Below are 25,365 nucleotides of genomic sequence, written 5' to 3'. Positions count from 1 at the left end.
GAGGCCTGCAAGGCTTTTATTCGGCCATGGACCCTGGTCAGTGAAACACAGACAGGGGATGCTTAGGAGCATCCCTAATACCAGCAGTGAGGGCACAGGGTGTCGCAACACTCCTGTGCTCAGCTCTTCCATGTCTGGTCTGGACAAGGCATGAAGAAACTGAAATAACTCCATACCAGCTGAAAATTACCAGTCCAGAGACCCTTGTACCTGCCAGTCATGGGCTGGTCCCAGAAGGTAAGGAACTGGCCAGGCTTTTGATCCCTTCTCTCCTCCTGTCAAAGCCAGGAGGAGCCTGTCTGTGAGCACAGTGGGGCTGTGCATGTTTACACGCTGCTTTGTTATGTGCATATCAATTTGCTAAAGAATATCTCAAAAGGCTTTGACACTGCTGTCCCTTTCCCTTAGCCTGTCTCTAGCTCCCCTCATTCCTCCTGAACTGGGGACCAAGCACCTTCCTGCTCCTCAATTACACATGATGGATTTGGAGGACATAAGGCTCTCAGGATGTATGTTCTCAGAGGATGTATGCTTTCAGATGGGTGCACGTGTATCCATTCGTAAGAAGCAGCTCCAGAAGGAGAAACTTTTGGGCTCCAGTGGTCCAATGGTGTGTTTACACCTTCCAAAAGGGCTGGAGAGACATTTAAGCACCAAGCTGGCAGTATGAATGGTGTCAAGGCTGTGGTACTGTGCCACTCACTGGACTATCACTGCCATGGACTGGAGCTGAAACAAGACAGCCTCAGTCCCTGATGACCCAGAACTGGAAAATGAAAACAGAGTGGTTCAAATCTCAACACGATTGTGCATGCCGCACCTAAAACCAGAAAAAGGAAAAAAAAAAAAAAAGGAAATCACAGTTTGCTGGAGTTGAAAAGTTACCGCCGGCATAAAAAAATGTAGTAGTAAGTGTGTCTGATCTGGGGTTAGGCTGAGCTCTGCAGATGCAAGTTCCTGAATACCTGAGGATGAGACGTGCATGGAGATGAGACGTGCCCGGAGATGAGACGTGCCCCATCGGTGCCAGCTGGCACAGACATGTCTGTGGGGAACAGCATGGGCAGCCGAGCTGTGGGGATCGTGCCCAACAGGCTTGGTGCTGCCAGCCCTGAGAAGCCACCTTCACCCTGAGGCTGGTGGGGTTGGAGAGGGCTCAGCTGCCAGTAAACGAAGCGGGGAGTGGGAGGCTCACCCAAACTATGCCCAGCTGAGAATCAGGACAATAAGACAGAGGGACAAAAGCATGGGTCTGGAGCGTGGCGGTGCTGAAGTGAGGTGCTAGGCTGCTGCCATGCTGACAGGGCTCCTGGGGTGCCTGCGGCCCAGCGGGGAGGCAGCAGGCGGGGTGCCAAGGAGAGGGTGCGGAGGGAGCCCTGCCCTGCTTCGGGAACCTGGGCCCTGGGGCTGCTTTCACAAACAAACCTGGGATCTCTGCACCAAAGAGGAGGAGGAGGAGGTGTTGCTGCTGCCACAGGCTCAGTGATGCATGGCTCAGCCCACCTCCGGGTCACTGTGTGCTTCGCTCATACCTCCCTCAGCACCCCACCGTCTGTTCCCTTCAGCAGGCTGGGGGGGTGGAGGGAGCCTAAAAATCCCTTTAGAGGGGGTGAAAACATATAAGTGTACCCCTCCTGGGTAAACCTTACAGTACATGCTTGGATCATGCTCCCCAAATGGGTGGCAGGGGGGTGCTCTTTTATACAAACAGTGGCATAAGCCCAGGCTTATAAATTCAGGGCTGCTCAATGTGATGTCTGACCCCACAGGGAGACACCCCAGCAGCCCTTCCAGCTCCCACTTGAGCACCTCAGGCAGGCACCATGTGCCAGCAGCCATCTTGGGCCCTGCCCCTGTGCCTGGGCACTGCTGTCGAAGGAAATGTCTCCTCAGTCTTCATTCACCCCATGGAGGGCCGCCGCAGGGCTGGGGTGCTGCTGGCACCAAAAGGACAGGTGGCAATGCCACAGGGACCTCCAGCTCTGATTCCCTCTGCCTGTGTGCACCTATGAGGCGACATGGGGGCTGAGGCTGGCAGCGAGAGGGGTGTGGTGGCGCTTGGTACCCCAAACTGAGGGGAATTCACTGAAACCCCGCTGGCAGACAGGGAAACCCAGCAGCTGCCCTGAGTGGAAAAGGGGCCGGTCCCAAGCTGGGAAGGAGGAGAAGAGGGTGGGTCAGCTCGCCTCCTGTCAGCCTCCTTGCAGCCCAGTCCTGCAGCAAGGCACGCAGCAGCAGCCACAGGCTTCCCTCTCACCTGCGGGGCAGCCCCGGCCCGGTGCTGCCCCTCGCCATGATCCTTTGGTTATGGCTCTTTTGGGGCTTCTCCATTGCTGCAGGGCAGCCGGACTCAGAGCTGCTGGCGAGGTACCTGGAGGAGAAGCTGATGGCAGACTACAGCGTCGTGGAGCAAGTAGGTTTTAAGAAGGTCATTATTTGGGAGCATTCGGTGGCTTGTGCCTTGTTAATTGTCACGGGTTAATTGAAAGCAGCCAGCCTGAGAGCTTTCAGTGTGTTTGTGGAGAGCTGTCAGGTGAAGAAACTCCCTGGACAGCCCCTGCAGTGATAGAGAAATGACAGCAAGAAAAACACGCTGAATTTGTCACTCGTTTGCAGTCACTTTCTTCAGGGTTCGGTATTAATGCTCACAGCAGCCTGCTAAAACCGAATTTATTACAGCCGTCTGTGCAGTGTGCCTTGCTACTGTCCCTGTGGCTGAGAGCTCGGGCAGTTTGAGGTGCTGAGCCAGGACAGCACCAGCACCACCCTGTGCTGCCAAGGGACTCGGTGTTACTGCCCCTGGAGGGGTTCAAAGCCAGCATCCCTATAGCTGTGTTAAACTACGTGGTCTGCAGGGACAAGGGAGTTAACGCTGTATCCTGGCCTTGTGCCAGTCTGAGTAATTCGGAGTATTTCAGGCTTGGAGGAAGACTTTTCAGCCCTGTCCTACAGTCGCAGTCTTACCATACTTGATATTTAACTCATGCTGGATTAAACGAACCTCCCTGAATTGCAGCTTGTGAAAATACTTCTTGACCAGAGGAGAAAAAAATGTATTCTGCAAGTGAGGACTGTTATATTGTGTCATCAAGTCGCTTAGGTTTTATGGGGAAATGGGGCTGAAAAGGCAATGAACTTCTTGCAAGTTAGGAAGAAAGTTCGGGTGGTGGTTTGGGGGGGGTTAAAAGAGACTTCAGAGGGGGGCTGTGGCGTAAAAGATTGAGCTTCAGATCTGTGCTCACATCTTTCAGGTAGTGGATATCATGGTGACATGGGGTAAGTCACTTAGGGCATTCCTCAGTTCTCTAAATTTGATCAGATCCAAGAGGCTCTGTAGTACCTGAGACACCCATGTGGAGCTGCAGATATGATGCTGGATCTGTGGAAGACCTGTGCCTTGCTGGATGCCTGTGGGATACCCTAGAGTGTCTGAAACATCACTTAGATGCCTGTATTTGGCACCTTCTGGCATACAATAAGCAGGAATACTGAGACTCTTCATACATATCTACGCTTTTCTTAGAGTTAGTCATTCAGTTGCCCATCCCACCCATGCTGGCATGGGAAGAATCTCTTTCCAAAAGCGGTCCTTGCTCTCCACTGCAAGGACTTCAGTAACTATTGCTGATCCTAATTACTGCAAACACACATTCCTTTTTGGGGAACTCAGCCACAAACCAACAGCTGGTCTTGCACACCCAGCTGTTCAAGTGGTAGACAGTATTTCCACCACTGTTCTGCCAGTGGAGTGGTATCTGGGAGCATTTGTTCATATGCTCATGGGGAAAATCAATTGAGAAGCTCAAGAAACTGGCTCACGGTGTTGAAATAATTTGGCTGACATTGCTTGAGTTAAATGAGCATGATTTCATAGGAGCTATGTTGATGGCAAATCAGTGGCAGCAGTAACTTCCAACAGAAAAACAGTGATGTATAGATAGAGGTGATGCCCTAGTCCCCCGAGACAGCTGGATCCAGAAGAGGACATCATTCTGTCATCACTGAACACAAAAGCCACGTTAAGCAGAGGCAGGTGCTTCCCCTAGATCAACAAATTACATCCATATAGCAAATCTCCAATTCTGGAGAGCCTGTAAGGCTGTGTTTAACTGTAATAACTGGGAGGACCTTCCTGCACAAACGTCAGCACACTCAGGTTTTTGGTATTTCCAATGACAGTGGATTACGTGGCTCATTCAATGGTTGACCACTCTGCTAAGGTGGGTGACAAGATTGCTGGTTATTAGCATTGCACTAGAGGCAGTTTTTCTGGACACCTCTTCACTGCTAATTGGCTCGCTAGTTGGCTAGCTTATTCTCTGTATGCCATGCCAAGGCTATCAAATGGCAGCAGCAATGGGGTCACTACTAGAAGTTACTGGGCTTTAGAAGTGGAAGGCTTTAAAGCTAAAGGTTGATGGGAAGTTGGAAATTGTTCCGTTAGATGATGCGAGTGAAGCAGGTTGGTTTAAAATACTCTGGTGGACTGATCAGTATCATAAACCTGCAGCAGTGCTTTGGCAGTAGTCATGAAGTCCTAACAGAATGCTGTTATCTGGTGATCTGCAGCTACTGACTGATATATACCGGTTATCTTCAAGACTTTAGGAAGTATCTTTTTGAAGGAATCATGTCATACAAAGCCTTCTTACACAAATGAGCAAGCAAGCAAAATTGGTGTGTGATGGGGTAAGATAAAACCAATAGACAAATTACCAGTTTCATTGATTAGTCATTAAAAACCATTGTGACTGATCTGTACAGGATGACAGGTGGATTTGTTCCAAAAATGTAATCCTTTAGTAAAAAAGTGCTGAGGAGCACTGATCTTATCCCTGCCACAGCTCTGAGCAGGATTATCTTCATGGGCATTTGTCTGGCTTGTTCTGAAGACCCTACAGTGCTGGAGACTCTGTAGCCTCTTACAGCAGGCTCCTGAGGTGCTCTACTTGTCTGAGATAACATAACCAGACAGAAAGTTTCTTTGGCAATTTAAACCGCAGTGGATTCCTTTCCACTCCTCTCTACTCCACTCCACTCCACTGAGAATTTCCTAAGGGAGCTGCTTTTCCTAGGTTCTAATTTTACAATAAGTTGGCTAAAATAATGAAGAAAAAATCATAAGGATTCTGACAGAGGAGACCGTTTAATTTCTCTCCTGTGCTTTTCTGAGGTTTGCTGCATAAACAGGCATAAAATCATGTTTTTGGCAAGGAATGCGATATTTTTTTTGAGTGCAAATCAACAAGGGCAAATCAGGTAAAAAATTATCATTGCATTCCTCTGTTCTCTGGAGCTTCATTGACATTTAAAAAAGTCACTTGGCTTCCTTCATTGTTCCTGATTGACAAGACACTTGTACTCTCTGTTTTGAGGAGGGATTGCATTTGGACGTGTTGCTAAGATGAGACTTACACCGTGTGCAGGAAAGAAGTCAGAGTTGTTGTGAACGGTGATAAAATGAGGGTGACCGTGTTGTCACAGGTAAAAAACACTTTGTTTCATAATAAAACCCCCCAAGTTTGGACTGGGGAATGGCCTTTGGCTTTTACCTGATAGTTTAGGTGGCCTCAGAATGGCATTTGACAAGCAATCTAAACTACTGCAGGTAGTTTGATCTGTTCTGATTAATTTGACAAACCTGTTGAGATTCTAAGGTAGAAGGTCCTTCCCTTCCTAACAGAGACTAGGGGGTGTGGACTGGGAAATTTCTTCTAGTAAAACCAGCTTGTTATCTCAGCAGACCATTTAGCAGACCTCATAATGCAATAATTCCCTAGGAAGCTGTAACAGAACATTCTCAAGGCTGAAGACACAACACCCACAGACAGGGCTAAGGGCTGATGTCCCTGACTTCAAGTAGAGGGTCTCTGGACAAATAGCATTTGCAAAGCACACACAACCTTCTTGCCTGTGAGAGCTGCATTCCACTGCCGAGCTTTGATGAATGAGCCTGTTAATAAAGAAGAGATTTAGGTTTTAGCTTTAACCAGAGGAACATTTGAACCTGGCCATGGGTGATCAGTCACACAAGCCCATGTCTGGATTTAAACAAATGACAAGTCTTCCTGTAAGCTGACTAGGCTCCATTAACTCCCTTTAATTTCTGCAGGTTGTACGTCGTGTCCCAAGACAGACCAGATTTTTGCAGAGGCTGGTAAGTATCATACTCTGTCTTTATTTTACCTCATGAGAATTACACTTGCTCTGTGAGTGTGTGTGTGCGTGCATCCCTGTGCCCAGAAGTGAACATGTTAGTGAATGATGGTAGGATGAGATTATAGGGCGGAAAAAATCATTGTTTTGATCCATAAAACAAGTAGGGGTTATTCTAAAGCTTCCCAATCCATTTTCTTGACCACAAATTTGTAGAGAACATCTAATATTATCATCCTCAACCATGCAATGGGCATGAGCCTGCTGAAATCTCATTGAATTTCAAGAGAAAGGGAGAGTTCATTTTGAAATTTGAAGATCTCTGTTATTTTCTGTTTATGCAGAGGCCAGAGCTTATTAAGAAAGGAAGAAAACAGAGAAGCCAACATCCTCTTTTTGGTAGGGGAACCTAAGCTTTAAGATGTATGCCTTCAGTTATGAGACGTACAGAAAATTTGTGAGATCTGGCTATATTGCTGCACTGAGACCTGCATGGCTTAGATCAAAACTTCAGCTAAAGAGGCAACCAGTGAAATTGATGTTCATGGCCAGCTATTTTTCTGGCTTCTTTGAGATACAGAGGTTTCTCAACTGAGAACTGGAAGAACTCATTTCACGCACTGAGCAGTCATCACATTAATATCTTCAGGCCCCTTAGATCTTTGACAGATACGAATCAGCAGCCTAAAGGAGAGTAACTCCCAGTCATATTACCAGTTTATTACTTCTAATCTGACATGTGGTCTATTTATTTTGATGAAAACAACTGATAGAAGTAAAAACATGGAGTGAATTTCATTTATCTTCAGCTCTTTTCTGTCTTTCCAAACATTCACTGTAAACAAACGTAAAATCATTTGTTTGGCAGGAAATGTTCAGCTCTCACTTCATCATAATTACCAGGACACCTTCAAAAAGCCTCCAGCCAACGTTTCCCATACCAGTGTGCTAATCTGCTGGCTTGGCGTTCCCTAGCTTTATTTTTAATAGGCACAATAAATCGCAGCAATAATAATATTAAACAAATGGTTTGTTATTATTATGTTTTTCCTTTGTGCTGTCTCTCATCTTCTGAAGGCCGTCAGAAAAAGTGGAGAAAACAAACAGGCATTTGCGCAGCTGTAAGTCAGAGCATCAAGCACTGATGGATTGTGCAAGAGCTCCAGGGAACGCGCAAGAGTTGCAGACTGGAACTTGGGCTGCCCGCCAAGCCCGACCTAGCAACCTGTTTGGAAATTGCCTCTGCCCCCACCGTTTATATTTTCTATATACAAGGAATGGCAGATCCCTTCCAGGGCCGGGAGGATGAATCAGCTCTTTCATCCTCCGTTGTATGTGATGCCCTTGTGTAGTGTTTGCTATTTCCAGCAGCAACATCTACCCATCAGGAGAAGGGAGAAATGATGTATGTCTTTTTTATCCATTTGTTTTTGCCATTCCTGAGGATGTTAGAGCTGGATCTTATTTTGAGGGATAGAGAGATGTGTCAGAGATCAGTCGAAATCAGCAGATGATAGACTCAGCAAAAAATAGCCTCTTAAGGGATGTGGTTCTTCATGAAATATCATTAAGCTGTGGAAGTCCTCACTACGGGGTGTTATGTGTGCTAAAGTTTACATGGATTCAAAAAACAGCTGTATAAAGTCATAGAAAAATCCTTTGAGATTTAGTAAGCACAAAAATACCACGCTTGGTGTAGGAGTTCCTTCAGCTGCAAATTAGTGAAAACAGAGACTGTTCTTGGGTGGTAGCAGTGAAGATTGGTCTGATTTTACACTCTTCTCTGAACATGTTCTATTGATCTCTGCCAGTGATAGACCATGGAGTTAGGATTACTTTTGTTTTGACTCAATACAACCATTCTTATGTTCTTGTCTAAACGAGAGCAAATCCATATCCTCTGTTTGTGATGAAATGCAGAAAATAGTAGTGGGTGCAGGACATCTAGAACCAAGGAATTTGCTGTATTTTCAGGTTCTCTCTTTTACTTCTGCAGTTAAATCCTCTGTAAGGATAAATCCTTATTAGGCTATAGGCAATTAGTGGTTAAGAAAACTGAGTGAAAGATCAGCTCATTATATCTGGAAACATGCCTACAATGCTCCAGATCAAAACTCCCCATTCTCTCCACTTTCAGGAGAAACTGAAAATTCCTGCTTATGTATAAGGGAAAGTCCTAAGATCCTAAGAACAGCATTGTCTAGTCCCAGTCGCCACCAACTGAGTAAAAGTGACTTGTGACCTAAGGGTGGACATCTTCATTTATTAGATGTATTCTTGTGTAGATCTGTCTTGCTGTCTGCAATTAGTGAAATGAATCACACTCTAAAAGTGCTGATTTTTGCCACTGTGCTCCATGAGAGCTGAGCCTGTGCTGAGCAGGGTGTACATGAACACAGAGCATGTCACACATTCTCCAGCTGTTAAAGATATCTATCACGATTAGGTTCAAGACACATTTTTGAGAGGCTTTTCAAGCCTTGAAAGTGTAGAGGCTTTATTTCTAAGTCTGTCGATTTGTGTTTGTTTCTAGTGGATCCTCATTCTTCCATTTGCCTGGAATTCACTAGCCCAGCAGCTTCGTTAGTTGGATGCTTGCTTACTGCTGTTCTGAAGCCATCAGCTACTGCAGAAATGTTTCTGTTTCATACTTTCTCATGCAAACAATTGCTCCCTTTGTTAAGCCAATTGGCAAAATTGTTTGTGTTTGGAAAAAAAGGCTGGTAATGCAGTTGAAGAGCATGTTCTTGTCTTCACAATTCTCTTGTGGCTGTAGCTTTTTATCATACTCGGTAGGAATAGATTCTCAGTGTATTTGGTTTAGCAAAGTTGGTGAGTATTTGCAATATCTTTTACTCTTTAGCTCCCTTCTGCTTTTGAAGAACAGTCTTTGACTGTTTAAGGCAACAAATAGTTTATTTTTAAAAGGCTGCTTATAGTTAAATATACTGAAGTTTTCCAGGAAGAAATCTATTCAGTTCCATGGAGACATTGCTGTCAAAAATCACATTACAGAAATGCTCCAACCCAGGACTTGTGCACAAAAACACATTCCCAAGAAGCAGAAATTGGCTTTCAGCTTCCATTGCTACATCATGTGTCATTCATTGCAGTCTCCTCTGCTGGAAAGAATCCAAAGTGGCCTAAAAGGCCTAAAATATTTTGTTAGTCACGTCACGGTGTCAGTGTTTCTTATTAAGTCTCTTCCATCCATTGGCTAAGACCTCCAGAATGGATTCTCAGCAGAGAAGGACTCAACCGGCTCCATTGACAGCAGTTTTTCTGTTTACAAAACTTAGGGATCTGATTGTGTGAGTTTTAAGATGCTGCCCCACACACAGTGATCTCAGTCTTTCAAGAGGTCTTTACATCTGCTCTTGTGCACAGTCGGTTTCTCTGACATCAGTTCTGGAGCCTATGGGGAGATATTTTGGACTTCTCTTCCTGGCCATAAGGGGCTAATCCTCATTGTCTCAAATGGCCAGAGTTGAAGGGTGCGACTTAGGATACAGATGGATTTTATCAGCGTGTTTCACAACATAAACGCTCACATAATCAGGGCACTTACCCTGTCCTGACCCTTCCTGAGCACTGGAGAACGACTGTGGCTTTTGCCCATGTGCGTGAACAAAGGCACGGCCATGTCTTTAGTTTACCTTTTGCACCTCACCTGATATTTTGAGGGTAATTCCCACCTTGCCTGCTGCTGACTGGTTTTCATAGGGAGTCAAATATTCACTGTAGGAGGGTTCCTTGCTTGAGCACATTAAATATTAAACCCAGTGAAATTCCAAAGAGGGGAGTTATCTAGCTGTTTCTGTTAATGGGTAACCTTTTGATGTCTACAGGAAACCAGGCCTCGGATGTCTGAATTCACTGTGAAAGCCACAGTCATTTCTCGCTATGCTTTCACCACGGTGTCCTGCACAATGGTGAACAGCGGATCTGAGGCAAGAGAAGGTGTGTTTGAGATGCAGATCCCAGCTGCAGCTTTCATCTCCAACTTTACCATGTACGTAAGTAGCGCTGGCAGCTAGATAAACAATGGTTCTTCCATCCTGCAGACAGGTCTCTGAGATTTTAAAAACTGGCTAATCTGCAGTAAGACTGTATCAATGCCTTTTTGCACTGAATAGTTTCAGTTGGAAAAAAAGAAAGCACGCACATGGTATACTCCATGCAAGACTGGTCATGGCCCCACAGCACAGAGCAAATCCTTGAAGGACAGATACTAAGATTCAAGCCCTCAATTTACTTGTTGAAGAACATTCTTCTATTTCCCATATGAGTGCCCTTTAAGAACTTCCTTCTCTTTTTCAGATTTGGACCAGAAAATCTCTCCTAGCCTTCAGAAACCTTTCCAATTAAAGTTTCAGTAACACTGTCACACCATATGTATATCTTCTAAGTGACTGTAGTGCCTCAGAAGCTATTTATTTTTCCAGGTTCTCCACGCTGTCAATGGAGGACAGTGTCAAATCCAACTAGCAGACAGGTTGACTTGTTGCTGGAGGTGCTAGTCATACTCCGTGGAAGATAAGTGCAAGCAGAGGGCAACCAACTCATACATAAATGACTCAGGAATAAATTAAGCTCTTGGTTTCAAAAATTTGTTTAATTCGGTCGTCATCAGATTCCCTCCTGTGGTTAGATACTGCTGCCACAACTTTGGACCTGACTGTAGCAGACAGGGGACAAGCTTTTTTATGCAGACTTCCATTTGGTTTGAATAGAAGGAAAAACAGTCTTTTGCCGTTGCCCAGCCAGGCTGTGTGTTAGGCACTGTTTCCTTTCTGTAATCCATGGTTTTGTAACTCATTCCCAGGGGGATGCATTTTTGTCAGCGACGCAGCTATTTGAGAGAAGTCACTCTGAATATCACTGACCAGACACAGAACAGTGCTGGTTGGGAGTCTCGGCAATTGTTTTGCTTTCTGTTTAACAACGTTATGCTTTGGAGGTTACCTCCTAAACTGGCATTTACGAGAGGTAAACTCCTGGAGTGTAAATATGTGCCCTGCCAGAATAACCATCCAAGGCACTTCCCAGACAGCTTCTGGCTCAGTGACTTGAGTGGACTCAAGGAGAGTTGCACCAGCAACTGTCCACATGTGCATGGTCCACGAACCTTTCTGCAGCAGGCTGCAGAGCACTCTCTGTCTGTAGGTGCAGATTAGTCATGCTGACATCTCTGATCTCTCTAGGAGCATTGGCAACAAGACTTACTATGGGGAGGTCACAGGGAAAGAAAAGAAAAACAGCAGTGATGATAAAGCAAGGACCAAGAAACCTCCAGGCCCTCAGAATGCAAGGTAAGTGTTGTGCATTCAGCTGTGTTCTGAGAAGTGACGTACTCTCCTCCTGTCTTTATTTTGGCTGCTCTGGCATACCCATGCATGGATTTATAGGAAGAGGAAGGAGCTAAACAGAACATTATCCTTACTGTCTGGTGTCGTTCCCATGCTCCAAGTCACATATAATTGTGTGTGGCCTTTTCCAGCCCTGTTACATAACATTTTCACTTTCAAGGAGCTCCAGGATGTCAAGCTCAAGTCAGAAGTAAAACCACAAACAAGTACCCTACTGTAGTCATGTTTACTTGCCCTGTTCTCAGTACTTGACTGAGTTTAGTCCTTTTAGCCATGCACTGGCAGAAAGTCTCATCCCTTTAATGATCTGAAATCCTGTGTGTTCACCTGAATGCATTTCTTCAGCAGCACTACCAGTTATTTTTCCCCTGTAATTTGACAAGCATGCTAATTACCCCAAATACCTCTCAAAGAGATGCACCATTGAATGCATTTTGCCTCTCTGGAAAATCCTGCTCTACTCCCAGTTACCTTGGATAGAGGCACTATTCCAACCTGAACACACAATCAGGAACATCTAAATAGACTATGCCTTCTCAGACCAGAAAAAAATGAACTGTGGGGAGGGAGAAGTCTAACAGATCTGAACTCATGAGTGATCTGTGGAAGGAGAATAAAGTATCTTTATTTTCTATCTTTTGTAGAAAAACTACAGAAAAATGAAGGAAATGATCAGATGTAAGGTTCAAAACAACCAAAATAAGATATTTTTCACATAAATCATGTTTCTTACCACTGGAAATGGTTCAAATGTGACTAGACAAATTTATGGTAGGAAAGATCTATAATGAGCATTTAAAAAAGGATGCTCTCTCAGGATACAGCCAGTGACAGAACCTGGAAGAATGGCAAGATAAATCACTGTATTCCTGCCCTGTTGTATCCTCTTCCGTAGGTGATAACTATCTGTTATTCCTAGGCCATTGGAGTGACCCAGAGAGGTCATTTGAACTGTCCTAAAGGCTACCGTTAAAAATACATATCTTCTTATATGCTAGAGAATTCAAAATCTCAAATCCTTTCCAATACTCACTAAATTGTGGGCATCACCAAAACTGCACATTAGTGAGTTCTGAGGTTAGCCCTGTGTGGCATTAAAAGTTTCCATTTTCCATAGGTTACTTTTTTATTTTCCTTTCACAGTAGTAGTGCCTGGTATCATATTAGTGCTTGGTAGCTTATCACTGTAGCACACTATATGGGAGGTAGAGCCATCACTCCTAATGCCCCCCGCTCCTTCTTCTTTATTCTGGCTTTTATTGCTGGTATCACATCATACAGTACGGGATACTTTGGTCAGCCTGGGCCAGCTGTCCTGGCTGTGCCCCCTCCCAGCTCCTGGTGCATCCCCAGCCCCCTCGCTGGCAGGGCAGCACGAGAAGCAGAAGAGTCCTAGGCTCTGTGTAAGCAGTGCTTTGCAATAACTAAAAACATAAGTGTCATCAACACTATTTTCATCAAAAATTCAAAACTCAGCATCATATGAGCCTCCACAAAGAAAATTAACTCTGTCCCAGTGAAGACCATGACAATGGGTCTTACAAATCCTCTCTGGTCCTGCTCTATGCTATACATGTTTGTCATATTCCTCTTTACTTCCAGGGAGAATGGCTATGAGACATTCAAAGCTTCTGTCTTCATTCCTCGCAAGATGCAAGCCAACTTCCTATTGCATTACGAAGAGCTCTTGCAAAGGCGACTGGGGAAATATGAGTATACGGTCAGCATCCGTCCCCAGCAGCTGGTGGGCAGGCTACGAGTGGAGGTGAACATCCTGGAGAACTCGGGCATAGTGTCATTGGAAGTGCCTCCCCTTCGAAACAGCAAATATAAAGGCAATGGGAAGGTTGAAGGTAAGGAGAAATTTTATAATCCATGATTTTGTTACCTGTGGGGCCCTAACCGCTTCTTAGGAACCAGACTGGCAATACTGGGAGTTCTCCAAAGCAGTCTTGTATAACTGCATAGACTAGTGTTTCGTTCAGTTACCTTCTGCTCCAAATGAGCCATTAAACAAAGCCCCAACATTGTATTAAAGCCGCATTATCCAGGCTCAAGACTATATTAGAAACTAAAGGGCACATCTCATGAAGATAACAAGAGAAATAAATGCTAGCAGCTCATTAGGTGTGAGTTATTCTGGCAAATTCCAGCTGTGACTGTATTTTTTAGAAGGACACATTTTTTACTTTCCCTTTCTAACTCTTGCTGCAGTCAGTGTATGGCAGGTACGTGCTGCCCATGGGTGGCTGCATTTCACTGACAAGCAAGTCTCTAAGCACTGCAGGCTATCAGCAATTCCTATTTGGAGATCTGTTCCGTTCACTGGCAGGGCAATCTCCAGGTTCAATAAAGTTGGTAGAATAGCTATGACATGAAAAGGTTTTCAGAATTATGAACCCTGTGAGGTTTGATGGTGGGAATTCAGTCCTATTTCAAAGGCTGATGGCATTTGTCCTGTTTTCTATAGATGACTGTGTCTATGTGGTGTCTGTGCGTAAGCACACGAGAACTTTGAAGTTTATTGAGTATAGGGCTGATCCCATTCAGTTCAATAGGATTTTTTTCTATTGTCTTTACAAACTTTGAACTGGGCCTTCAGGCCTTGTGCTTAGCATTTGAGCGGCTTCTTCCCTGGCTCAGCGTCTCCTGGGAACTGTTTATTTTAAATGAATTGTTTTTTCCATCCATCCATGCCAAGGCAGATAGGAAATCCTGCTTTTTAGAACATGGGAAATTCCAAGAGGAAAAACCATGTTTTGCCAAAGCTCAAAGTGTGGTCCAAATGTCTACTCTTACCCCAACCATCCTTGCTTACTGTTCAGACAGCAGGTGTCAATTAACAGTTTCCTAGTGTAAACTAACAATGAGGAGCACAGGATACCAAGATTGCTACAAGTTGACAAAAAGCAATAATAGGGTTAAAAGGTGAGGCTAACCTGGAAGCAGGATGTAAAGACTTGTGAGACTCAGTTACTCTAACTGCCATAATACCAGTAAATCAGTGAAGCTGTTCATGCCTGCCAGGTGAAGACTATAAAGCATGTGATCGTGGAGTTAAACTGCTTGCTCAGTCTGGTTCTGTTGATTTCATCCAAATTACACTGAAATCAAGGCCCCCAGTGATGGACTAACTTCAAGTCAGGCCACATACAGCTAGCTAGTTAGTCTCTCTGCTGTATGTTCTTCCATTGTGTAATAAATGTGCTCTGTCCCTCATCTGGAGGGACCGGAAGCCTTTTTCACCTATCAGGGAGTATCGTAGTGCATTGTGGCATGTGGTTTCCTGCAAAACATCTGGCACTGATCAATGTTGGAGACAGACTAAGCAGAGCAGACACGCTGTTGGTCTAGTACAGTGTGGAAATTCCTGTATGTAAATGATATACAGGGAAAACTCTTGTAACTTGCTGTCCAAATGGCAATCTGTGAGCATTGATCATTCTTGGCACTGTGCTTCAGGTTCAACACAGCTCATATAAAAATGGGCCCGAGCTCTGTAATTCTATAATCCTCCCTAGCCAGTAAAATGTACATAAAATAGATGTGACATTGCAGAATGGGTAATGCAACTGAAACTCGGATTCACTTGCTTTATTCTTATTCAGAACTGCTGCTACAAACTGTAATCAGCCTATACAGTTGGTGAAATCTGGTTGCTCTGCTGAGATCACTGCTACAGAAGTTGCTGAAGTGCCAAACATGCTTTTTGGGTCCACTGTGGACAGACAGGAGTGGGTTTTGTCTCTGCCAAACTAAGGCTTCATTGGTACTCAGCTGAGTGTCAGTCAGATGAGCTCCCTTCTGATCTGAAGCAAAATAAAAGACTTGGCAAAGGGTCTCAGAGAAGGATGGGTTGTTTCAGAGAGGGATTTTTCGTGTGTGACCTTTTCTGACCAACAAGATCAATCACAGTTGAAGCAGACAATAGGAACTTCCTGACTTCCTGAGCACAAATGGAAAGCACAAGAATACTCCTAGTTCAAGGCAAGGACTTTTTCACTTGGAAATCCACTGTACTTCAGTCTGCTTTCATCTCTTTAGCTAAATCTGGAAAGCAAAACATCTGAGCTATTAATGTCTGCAAAGTCTTCTTGCTCATACGACACCTAGAGACCCGAGACCAGGAGATCCTTATGTAGTGAGACCACCATAGAAGGCTGTGGGTTTTTAAGTGAATTTAAGTGACCGGTGAATTGCAGGTCTTACAACTGAAGAGTGGCTGCAAACCAACAAAAAGACAGTGCTTGGTCTATTTTCAGACTTCATGTGACTTAAAACTCTTCAGGATCACCTCACTGGAGGGCATGGTAGCCGTCTTGTAAGTGGCCAGCAAAGGATGCCAAACCAGATGCTGCCATACTGTTACCTGTGGTGCCCCAAATGAGAGGCCATGACCTAAAAAATGACCAAACAAAGGATGGAGGCTTGCACATTGGAAGGTAGTCCTGAATGACTGCTTTGAGTTTGAATATATCATGAAAACTCTCTTCCTCAATTTGCTATGGTTACAAAGATGTCCACAATACCTCTCTGTTAATGACAAAATGGGAGATGTTGATAAGCATTAATAAATCATCTTGAAACTATTGCGTGAAAACTGTATTGTGACATCAAGTGATAAGTTAATGGCAATCTCAGTAATATGTCCGAAGTGCCATCAACCTCAAATCAGAGTTCAGGATGGGATGTACTTTCCTAAGTCATTTGGATACTTTCAACTGTGACTGACCTGCATAAGAAATGGCATTTCTTTTCTGAGTACAGGTCATGAAGAGCTTGTATAGGATAGGAAAATCAAGATGCAAATCAAATCTGTTTGGCTCTGCACCCATCGCTAGCTCCAGATGATGAGTGCTAGCAGTGATTGATGATCACAACTGAAATGCCAACCCACTGTGGCAATAAATGCTATTAGCAAAACTAATGAGAGCAAATCTTTTAGATAGCCAAAAGTGGAGGAGCTGATCTATATTTTGTGGACCAATCTTACTACATTTGTAGTGTTTTCTACATGCTATCAGCAAAGCCAATGCACCAGGCAGGAAACACAGTCAAAAAAAAAAAAAAAAAAAGTTCTCTGTTCTATATTCTTTCATGATTTGCACTTTTGACTATATCCAACCTGCTAGTATCCATACAGTCCGTGATGAATAGAAGAGACAAAACTTAAAGACTTACAGACAGGAGATGCCCCTTGATGTGAAAGAGTGAAGGACACTTTTTTTGCCATTTGTAAAGCAGCATTGTAACAGTAGGAGTAGAAGCAGTAAAGAGTCCAGTTGTCCTGGTTTTAGCTGTAAGGGCCCAAGATACAAAGATTGAACTTGGTTTCACAGTTTCCCAGGTATTTATGCAAAGTCATCCTGTGCTTTGCTCTTGGAAAGTCCTGTGTACATCCTCTCTGAGAATGGAGCAGAAACAAGGTGATAACAGGTCTTTCCAGGACATTTCCTATGCCAGTGACTCCTTCACACACAGCACCATCTGGGAGTTGTTTTTTTCCTACAGGAAGGTAATAGACACATATGTTTTGGAAAATAATTTTTTAATATGTGCAGGTGTCCACTTCTGTCACATACAAAGCCTAAAACAGGAGGTGTTGAGGCCAGTGATCCTGGTCTTTTCCGGTGACCCCGGCATGGAGCCATTTTCTGAATGACGTAAAACCCAGGATCCTCAGGGGTGGCTGTTCTCATCCTGTTCCTCCTGGGCAGCAGTGTGAGAACTAGCCATGAACTTGGGCAGGGAGATACCAGGCTGCTTGAAAATGATTTTATTTCTCTTCAGAGTCATAAGTCTCAGGTTTTTATATCTTATCACAGGTGTCTAGAAGCTACTAGCTGTTAGCAGAGGATGAACTGGGCATTTGAGCTCTCTTGCTGCCTCTGCCAGCCTCCAAAATAATTTGGATTTAACTTTTCATCATGTGGGGACTACATTTTTGCATGAAAAATATTTTTGCCTGCTCTGTTTATTTTATCTGAATTTGGTGGAAAATTTGTGTAAAGACCTTATTAAAGACCTCAGCATGAGCATGGATTAGCTCCGGTCTTTGGAGCTCATCCATGTTTTATAGTCTGCAATACTTCATAGATTTTCCTCTCTCAGTCACTTGTTTGATAAGAACTGGGCCAGTAAACAGGGGAGAGTAATTGTGATCCAGGTATCAGGTGCTGCCTAAAAGAGAAACCTGGGAAAGACATAGTAATTGTATTCAGACATACAAAAGGCTGTTCCAAGGAGGAAACGAATACTGTGCTTTCTATGTCAATAATAGAAAGGACAAAAAGTCATAGGTTTGTAATGCGGAAAGAAAAATGTAAATTAGACATTGAAAATGTATTCCTAACCTTGAAAAAGTGGAGTTCTGGAAAGGTCTGGCAAGGGCAGGTATTGAGTTTCCATTTCTGGAGGTCTGTAATATTTCTAGACCATGTCACAAAGCCAAGTAGGAAGGGATTGAGCCTGGTAACATGAGATGGATTAGATAACCTGCCTTCCAGAGCTGATTTCTATTATTCCAGGAAGAAAAAGAAAAAAAAAAAAAAAGGACCTTTTTTATCGGTTCATATGGTATATATATGTGGATTTAATTTCCATCCTAGAGATGGAAGAAGAATGGCTACAAAGATGGAGCTGCTTTTGCAGATATTTGTGTCACTGATAATGGCAATGTGAGGCAGCTTGGCAAGCTCCTCTCTAGGAGTTCCTAAAGACCTGTCTGAGTTACAGGGAATGACACTTCTCACCTTTATGCAGTGCTTTGAAGAGTATTTGAGGAAAGAAATGTGATCAGCATGATCCCATCTAGATTCCACAGTGCTTCACAAAACTGGATGCGTATGATTATGCTCATTTAACAGGCAGGAGAACGTGGAACATGGAGTGGCTGCCTTACTCAGCTAATTTCAGACAGAGTCCATAGAAATGCTGGGACTGTAACTCATTTTGTTGTGATTCTCAGCATATCGTGCTCAACCCATCAACGTACTTAGGGCAGAGAAACGTTGAAGAGAAGTCCAAAGGCTACAGCCACAGATACGTGTGCAGTAAGTAAAAAGAGAGAGCTTCTGTTTCCAGTGTAAGACTGGCTTTCACTAATCCTGACAACAGTGCTTGCTTTTCAGCAGTTAAGGAGAAGTAATGTGAAACCCTCAAATAAATCAGAAAATATAAATGAACTGTTAAGCCATTTTTATGAATTCTGGGCATTTCCCACACACTGTCAGTTAAATGTGACCTTGGAAGTGATAGAAGACAGACCCAAAATCCAGGAAGGCCAATACAAGCAAATCTGATGCATTGTGTATTAGAAACATATTACATCTGTTGATTCATCAGATCAGAGAGCGGCTATAAAAGTAAAACCAAATCAACATGGAGATAAAATCTTATAGAGCTACTGATTTATGACTTTTCTTTGCCTGGGGAAATCTGAACTGTACACAGACTTTAGAGTAAATGTCAAAAATCTCTGGGTAATCATTTTATAAGCCCCTTTTAACATTTGACACTGGTGTCTGTAAGCAATTTCAATGCATTGGTTGGGACCTCTTGCTCTGTTTCTGTCAGGATGGATGGATTAGAATTGACTTAGAGAAGCCATGATACAGAGTCAATTGCTGACTTTACTGAAGTTGAGTAATATCTGTCATTGCACTTCCTTTTATCAAGAATTTTGATGATGAGTTTGTTTCACATTCCAGGTCTTCCAACTACAGTTTCTTTGCATAGAAATTGGTCCTAAGAGGGAACCCCTCCCTGCCTCAATAGTATGCTCTTGTGCCTTATCTATTCAAACATACTCACAGGACATCTGTGAAATTAAAGCCAAACCAATGTGGAAATGAAATACCAGAGTGCTATTGATTTATGAGTCTTACTTTCATTCCTTTGCCTAGATAAGTCTAGATTGTATATAACATTTTAGGGCAAATGTCACAGCTTTGGCTAATCATTTTATAAACCCACAAGAACCCTCTTCCTGGCATTTCTATGGACTTTGACCTGTGGGAAGTCAGGAGAGTTAGGTAACCGCTCCATGCCTCCATTTTCCCACTTGTTAAATGGACGTAATCTTATGTATCCAGTTTGGTAAACCACTGTGGGATCTAGATGTGAGGTGGATGGTGTTCAATGTTGCCAACAGCTGTCATGTTGCATTCCTGTAATGCTGCTCCAAGCACTTTACAAAGGTGAAGTGCCACTCTTCATTACACAGACAGTGTTATAGCAGTCCCTGGAGAGCGGTTTTCCAAGACTGCCTGCACCTTGTCATTGTGATCAGTATCATTAACAGAGTCTAGAACATAATTAAAATTATGCAGAAGAATTTGCCTACATATGACCAGATGTATCATACTCTAATCTCCCCGACCCTTGACCCGATCTCCATTGAGTATAACAGAGCCTAGAAAATCATATCAGATGTAGGTACTTGCACTATGAACACCTACAACAGAACTGAATCTCACACGTTTTTTCTTTTCCCTGCCATACCACAGACATTTTGGGCTGTCTTTGGCAAAGAACAGAGGCACCCTCCCCCCCAGCACAGTATAATTAAGCATTTCATCCCCACCAATTTTAATCAGCATGCAAACAGAGATAATAGTACTTCCATGTCTCAGAGGAGTCACCATAAGAGCTGACGCACCTGAGAAGAACATCAGCTGAGAATCTATTTCAGTGTTTTCAACAGCTAGTTAGCACAAATGGAAAAGCACTTATCCCATAACTCTGGGTCACGTCAAGGCCAGCTCTGAAACTTTGGCTGTCTAATGTAAGGGTCCACATGGGATTTATAGGGAATAAACAGCTGACGCACCAAAAGACAGTAAGGTAGGATTTGGGCCACACAAAGAGACAGCAAGAAATCTTCATATCACTTAGCTTCAGAAAATGAACAGAGCTGGCAAGACAAGTAGAGGTTTCTTCAGGGACATTCAGACCTGAATTATTGTCTTTCTTTGAGATGCTCTCTGAAAAGCTCTCTGTCTTCATTGACTCAGGAGACACTCTAGGAGATTGAGGTGAGTTACATCTCTGGGATGCAGTTTGCTTGACTGCACTAGCAAGTGTTGGGTTTTGGCTCAGTATGCCATATTGAAGTTGCAGTGACTGTACCGATAGCTCTTTGCTGAACATACAGAGAACTAAGGTGACTTGTTCAGATGCAGACATTACACAGACGCTTGTAATCAGCCAGATCAATCCCACCTCAAGTCTATGGTATATCTGAACAAGTCATCTCAAGATCTCTCTATATTTTGTAGAAATCTGCAGTATGATTCATCTCATCCTAGAGGAAATGTTTAAACAAGTCAAGTGAATCATATCTGCTTTGACTGGCAGAAGCTCAGGTATAGGATCTGCATTCTAGATCTCTTGAGTTGGCAAATATTAATATCACCTAGATGTCTGATGTGTATTATTCACACAAAGTGATTAGCAGTTATATAGAGAGTATCTGCCCTTTGAGTTCGGTGACCTCCAAACAGCAATGAACATAGGAATATTGCATAAACATTTCTATCGCTGATAATATTGCAGTATTGAGTTCAATTTAGCATTCAGGGCAGGGGTTACTAAATTCTTATTTTATTGTTGGTGAGATGAATCTTCAATCTCAGTATGTAGCTATGCCAGTTGACCTAACTCCATGGTAATACACTGTGTGTTGTGCTTAGACATTTGTAAGAAAATAGGAAAAACTTGTAATATTATGGTTTTATCTCAACAGGTGATGTTTCTCCTCCTCCTTCTACTGTAATTGGACATACAAAAACCTTAGCTAAAGTTACATTCAGTCCCAATGTTGTTGAACAAACCAAGATTGCCCGGAATGGCATTTTGGGAGACTTCATAGTTAGATATGATGTCAACCGGGAGCTGAGTGTTGGGGATATTCAGGTATGTTACATGACTGATTTTTTCTATGTTATTAACTATGTCTGAAATGGTTCAATTGTCTTGCATGCTCCATATGTTCTGGCAGACGTTTTCCAAGTGAAGGCTACTTCTCCATCTTGTAAGAACTGTCCAAAATAAAATCAATGAGCTTGCAGCCACAAGATGGACTTAAACAGGTACATACTACATTGGCTTTCTTTTTGTATTTGCTTTTCAATTTCATGTAGTGGTTCTGATCCCTGGATACTTATGTTGTATCCTTATTGCATTTGGAAGGAAACCTTAATGTCCACCATGGCAGGAGATGCAGAGAATTCCACTAGGCCCTCACTCTGGATAAGCAGGGCCCTGGGATTAAGAGGGAACTCATCCTCCAGAGTAGAGTCACAGATATTGAAAGCAGGATCACGTGTGCCCAATGAATTATCCCATAATGATATGTGCGGATCATTGCATCATGATCTTCCTTCCATTCCTAAATTCATTACTCTTCTACAGATTCTTAATGGGTACTTCGTACACTACTTCGCCCCCACAGATCTTCCTCCGTTACCAAAGAACGTTGTCTTTGTCCTTGACAGCAGCGCATCCATGGTGGGAACGAAACTGAGACAGGTGAGGTCCTTGCATGTGTTATGGGCTGGTTGGCTTTATGGTTGTAAAAAGCTTGTTTCAGGCTTCATCTCACCAGGTGGGTTCTTCTCCAAAATATTTGCTATGTCTGAAGTGAAACAAGGCTCTGAAGACACCTCAAGGCAAGACAATTTACCTGCAATGAGAAATTACCATGTTAATGGGACTGGGATGGGAACAAGAAGTGCAGAGGACTTCATTGCTCTTCATAAAAGGCCGGTGCTGTCAAAACTGAACAGATAGGATTGTGCTGGGCAGTTCTGTTCTGGTCAGTTTGAAGAGAGGCAGAATAGAGAGGATTCCCAGCAAAGTGCATTCGGCAGACCATTGTATCCAGATTAGCAGAGAGAAGATACTTCTATCTTCACATTACAAAACCCTTGGCAAAATCCTTAGTGATGTACTACTCAATGGGTTCTTTTGAAAGAAAGGTCAGTTTATACTGTTTGAGAATCTGATTCTTTCACCATGAATCTCAGACTTATTTCTAGGGCACAGATCCTGACACGAGCCAACATATCAAGCTGAAGGCCATATCACCAATGCTTAAAACTGGCCTTTGATGTGGAGGGTTCAGGCTGGTATCTGAACATTTTTGTTCTAATTCTCTGAGCTGGTTAGATGAAAACCAGCTCCAGTCCAGGATCCAGCTAGTTGGTTTGAAAGGGCACCATTCCTGGGGGAATAACTCTTTCTCTCAGTGTGATATTATCACTCCAAACTAGAAGCAGAGATAAATGAATATTTCAACTCTGTTCTGATAGATATATCTCAGGTCTGCATTTGAACTGGAGAGGTAAGCCCAGTTTCCATCTTAAGTATCTGTGCAAAAAAAGAAAAGCCTGGGTAGGGTTAGTAGTTTCCTTCCACTTAAAGAGTTTCTCCACAGTCATGAGATACAGAGATGTTAATTGGCTTCTGGCTGTTGAATGGGCCAAATTTTTACCTTCTGTGTTCTTATCATGGCCGATCTAAAGGCAGGGGAAAGTGTCACTTTCCACATAGATTAAGGTGTTCTCAAGTTTAGAGGTGTAGATTGCATATTAGGAAGATTTCTTCACAGAGGGTGTAGTCAAGCAAGCTGCCCATGGAAAGGGCAGGCACCATCCCCAGAGGTATTTATGAGATGTATGGATGTGGCCCTAAGGGGCACAGTTTAGTGATGAGACTTGACAGATCCAGCTGACAGTTGGACTTTATAATCTTGAAGGTTTTTCCAACCTAAATAATTCTACAATTCTTAGACACCAATATGGGGCAGTTTCAGCTTGGATGGATGATATCATGTTATAACCCTACTAGAATGACTGAAGGCCAATGGCTCAGACTTCTGTCTTGGCCAGTTAAGGAACTCTAATTAGTCCACTCAGGCTCCTTGGTCGCCTGCCTAGAACCTGGAGTGATATTTCTGGAAACTGTGGTTGTTTGAAAGCACACTTTTATTTTTTTCTTGGCCACCAACACTAGCCTAAATGGCCGACACAAACACGAACCATGGCCATCCCCTGACAGTTCTCTGCCTTTGATCAAGGACATTGTGAGTGAGCCTTTCTCTTGCTGATAAAATCTTTACCATCTGGTTTCAGTGGTGATGATAAATCTTCATTTAGAAGCTATGGTCCCTATTAAATCCAATTATCTCCACTGTAAGCTAAAATGGAGCATGGCTTTTATGGCTCCTAATTACCTTCCCCAGTGACTGGAGTAGCAAATAGAGAGCTGTTAACAAACGCACCTAGTACTGTGCTGAAGTAGGTCTTGAATGAAGATGCCTTGGAATCATTGCAAATTCCTGTGGACGGAGCCTGGCTCTTGGCTTTCTGTTATCCTTTGGCTGAAAAATGTCTGCCTTGCCTTGCAGAATAAACAGTTAGTGCCCAAATGCACCCAGCCCAGCATGCTGAAAGCGGACAATCTGCTTGTACAGCACCGAAACAGGGAGATTAGGACTCTGAAGGGGTTGGTGGTGGTATGAGCTGCACAAGTAGTGCCTTGGGTCAGCAGATTAACCTTGTACTATGAAAGCTTTTATTCTCCTCCTGACCGTATTAGCGTTTCTTTTTCATATACTTACTAAAAACAACATGGCCAGGGATTAACCCTTAAAGGCCTAATTCATTGCACCTACTAGTAAAAATATATAATTTTCAAGCTAATTAGGTAGAAGTAGATGCCCCTTAAACCTGTAGCAAGCGTCTAGCCAGAACTTTTGTCAAGGGTGTGCTCAACGTTTGCCTGTTATCTCAGATACACTCTTTTTATGGAGAACCACTGGTATGTTATGGAGGAATGCTACATGAATTAAGCACTTACCTGGCTCTTATTTTAGCTGCTCCAAAACACAGGACTTCACTGAATTATGAATTATTTAATGGCTTAAATTGTAAATGAACAAACAAACAAAGAAAACAAAACAGAAAAAGAAAACACACACACAAAAAACAACCCGGACTGGAGATTAGTTAAAGAAAGCCCAAGATCTAGGACTGGCTGATTAATATTCTTCTCCGTGTTTGCTCAGTGGCCCTTTTACCCAACTATTGTTGGTATTTAGATGTTTGTTAAATTACAGAGACGTCCCCTGGTGGCAGGATACCTGTGAGCATGGGAAATGCCTCCTTTTCTCTCAGCTGTGGTAGTCTATGGTAGTGTGTAGAGAGCTGGGAGTTCCCATGGGACAGCCTTTCCTCATTTCTGTCTACTGAGTCACATGCAAGATCAGCTAAAAATACACTCAGCACTTCTAGAGAGTGCTCTTTCAGGTCACCTTTGGTAACTATGTCAAAGGACAGTTTTTAAAGTTGTAAAAGCAAGGATGAGAGACATCAGCTGTGCAACCTTTTCCATAACAACTCAAGGAGATTTTGAACTCTTCACCCATCTGCTTTCATGGAGTTAATGGCGATGTGACTCAAATGGAGTCAGTATTTCATGTATCCTGCAGTTCCGTGATCTGAGTCATTTCCTCTTTTCCTTTCTGAAGGTTTTCTGTTTCCTACATGAATTTTTATCTGTTTGTGCCATTCTTCTATTTCTAAGATATCTCAGTCCTTGAAGCAATGAGATATCCAGACCCATTTGCAAACACATGTAGTGGGACTGGTTGATCAGCTTAGATCAAATCATTGAGACCTTTGAGACATTCCCCTCGTATCACTGAAGTATATATGAGCTTTGTGGGGAAGACCAGCTAATACACACATTTCTCCTGTGGTTTTCACTGCCTCTGAAACCTGGTAATGTCTAATGAGTTCATCTGTGTTACAGCAGTCCACCTCCACTGAGGATCTGG

General features: G+C 43.3%; 1 protein-coding gene across 1 annotated transcript in view; it reads left to right on the top strand.

Moving 5' to 3' along the window:
- Nucleotides 1–2,167: 2,167 nt before the first annotated feature.
- ITIH5 (inter-alpha-trypsin inhibitor heavy chain 5) overlaps nt 2,168–25,365 on the top strand; it is a 46,107-nt gene continuing 22,909 nt past the window's right edge. Inside the window, exons 1-7 of the mRNA XM_083844075.1 lie at nt 2,168–2,413; nt 6,113–6,157; nt 10,005–10,168; nt 11,361–11,468; nt 13,128–13,378; nt 21,271–21,440; nt 21,939–22,055. Coding sequence (XP_083700201.1) covers nt 2,294–2,413; nt 6,113–6,157; nt 10,005–10,168; nt 11,361–11,468; nt 13,128–13,378; nt 21,271–21,440; nt 21,939–22,055 — 975 coding nt within the window. The 5' untranslated portion in view covers nt 2,168–2,293. The remainder of the gene's footprint in view (nt 2,414–6,112; nt 6,158–10,004; nt 10,169–11,360; nt 11,469–13,127; nt 13,379–21,270; nt 21,441–21,938; nt 22,056–25,365) is intronic.

Source organism: Anser anser (assembly GCF_964211835.1).
Source record: "Anser anser genome assembly, chromosome: 1".
NCBI classification, from domain to species: domain Eukaryota; kingdom Metazoa; phylum Chordata; class Aves; order Anseriformes; family Anatidae; genus Anser; species Anser anser.
This window is presented reverse-complemented; position numbering and strand designations above follow the sequence as displayed.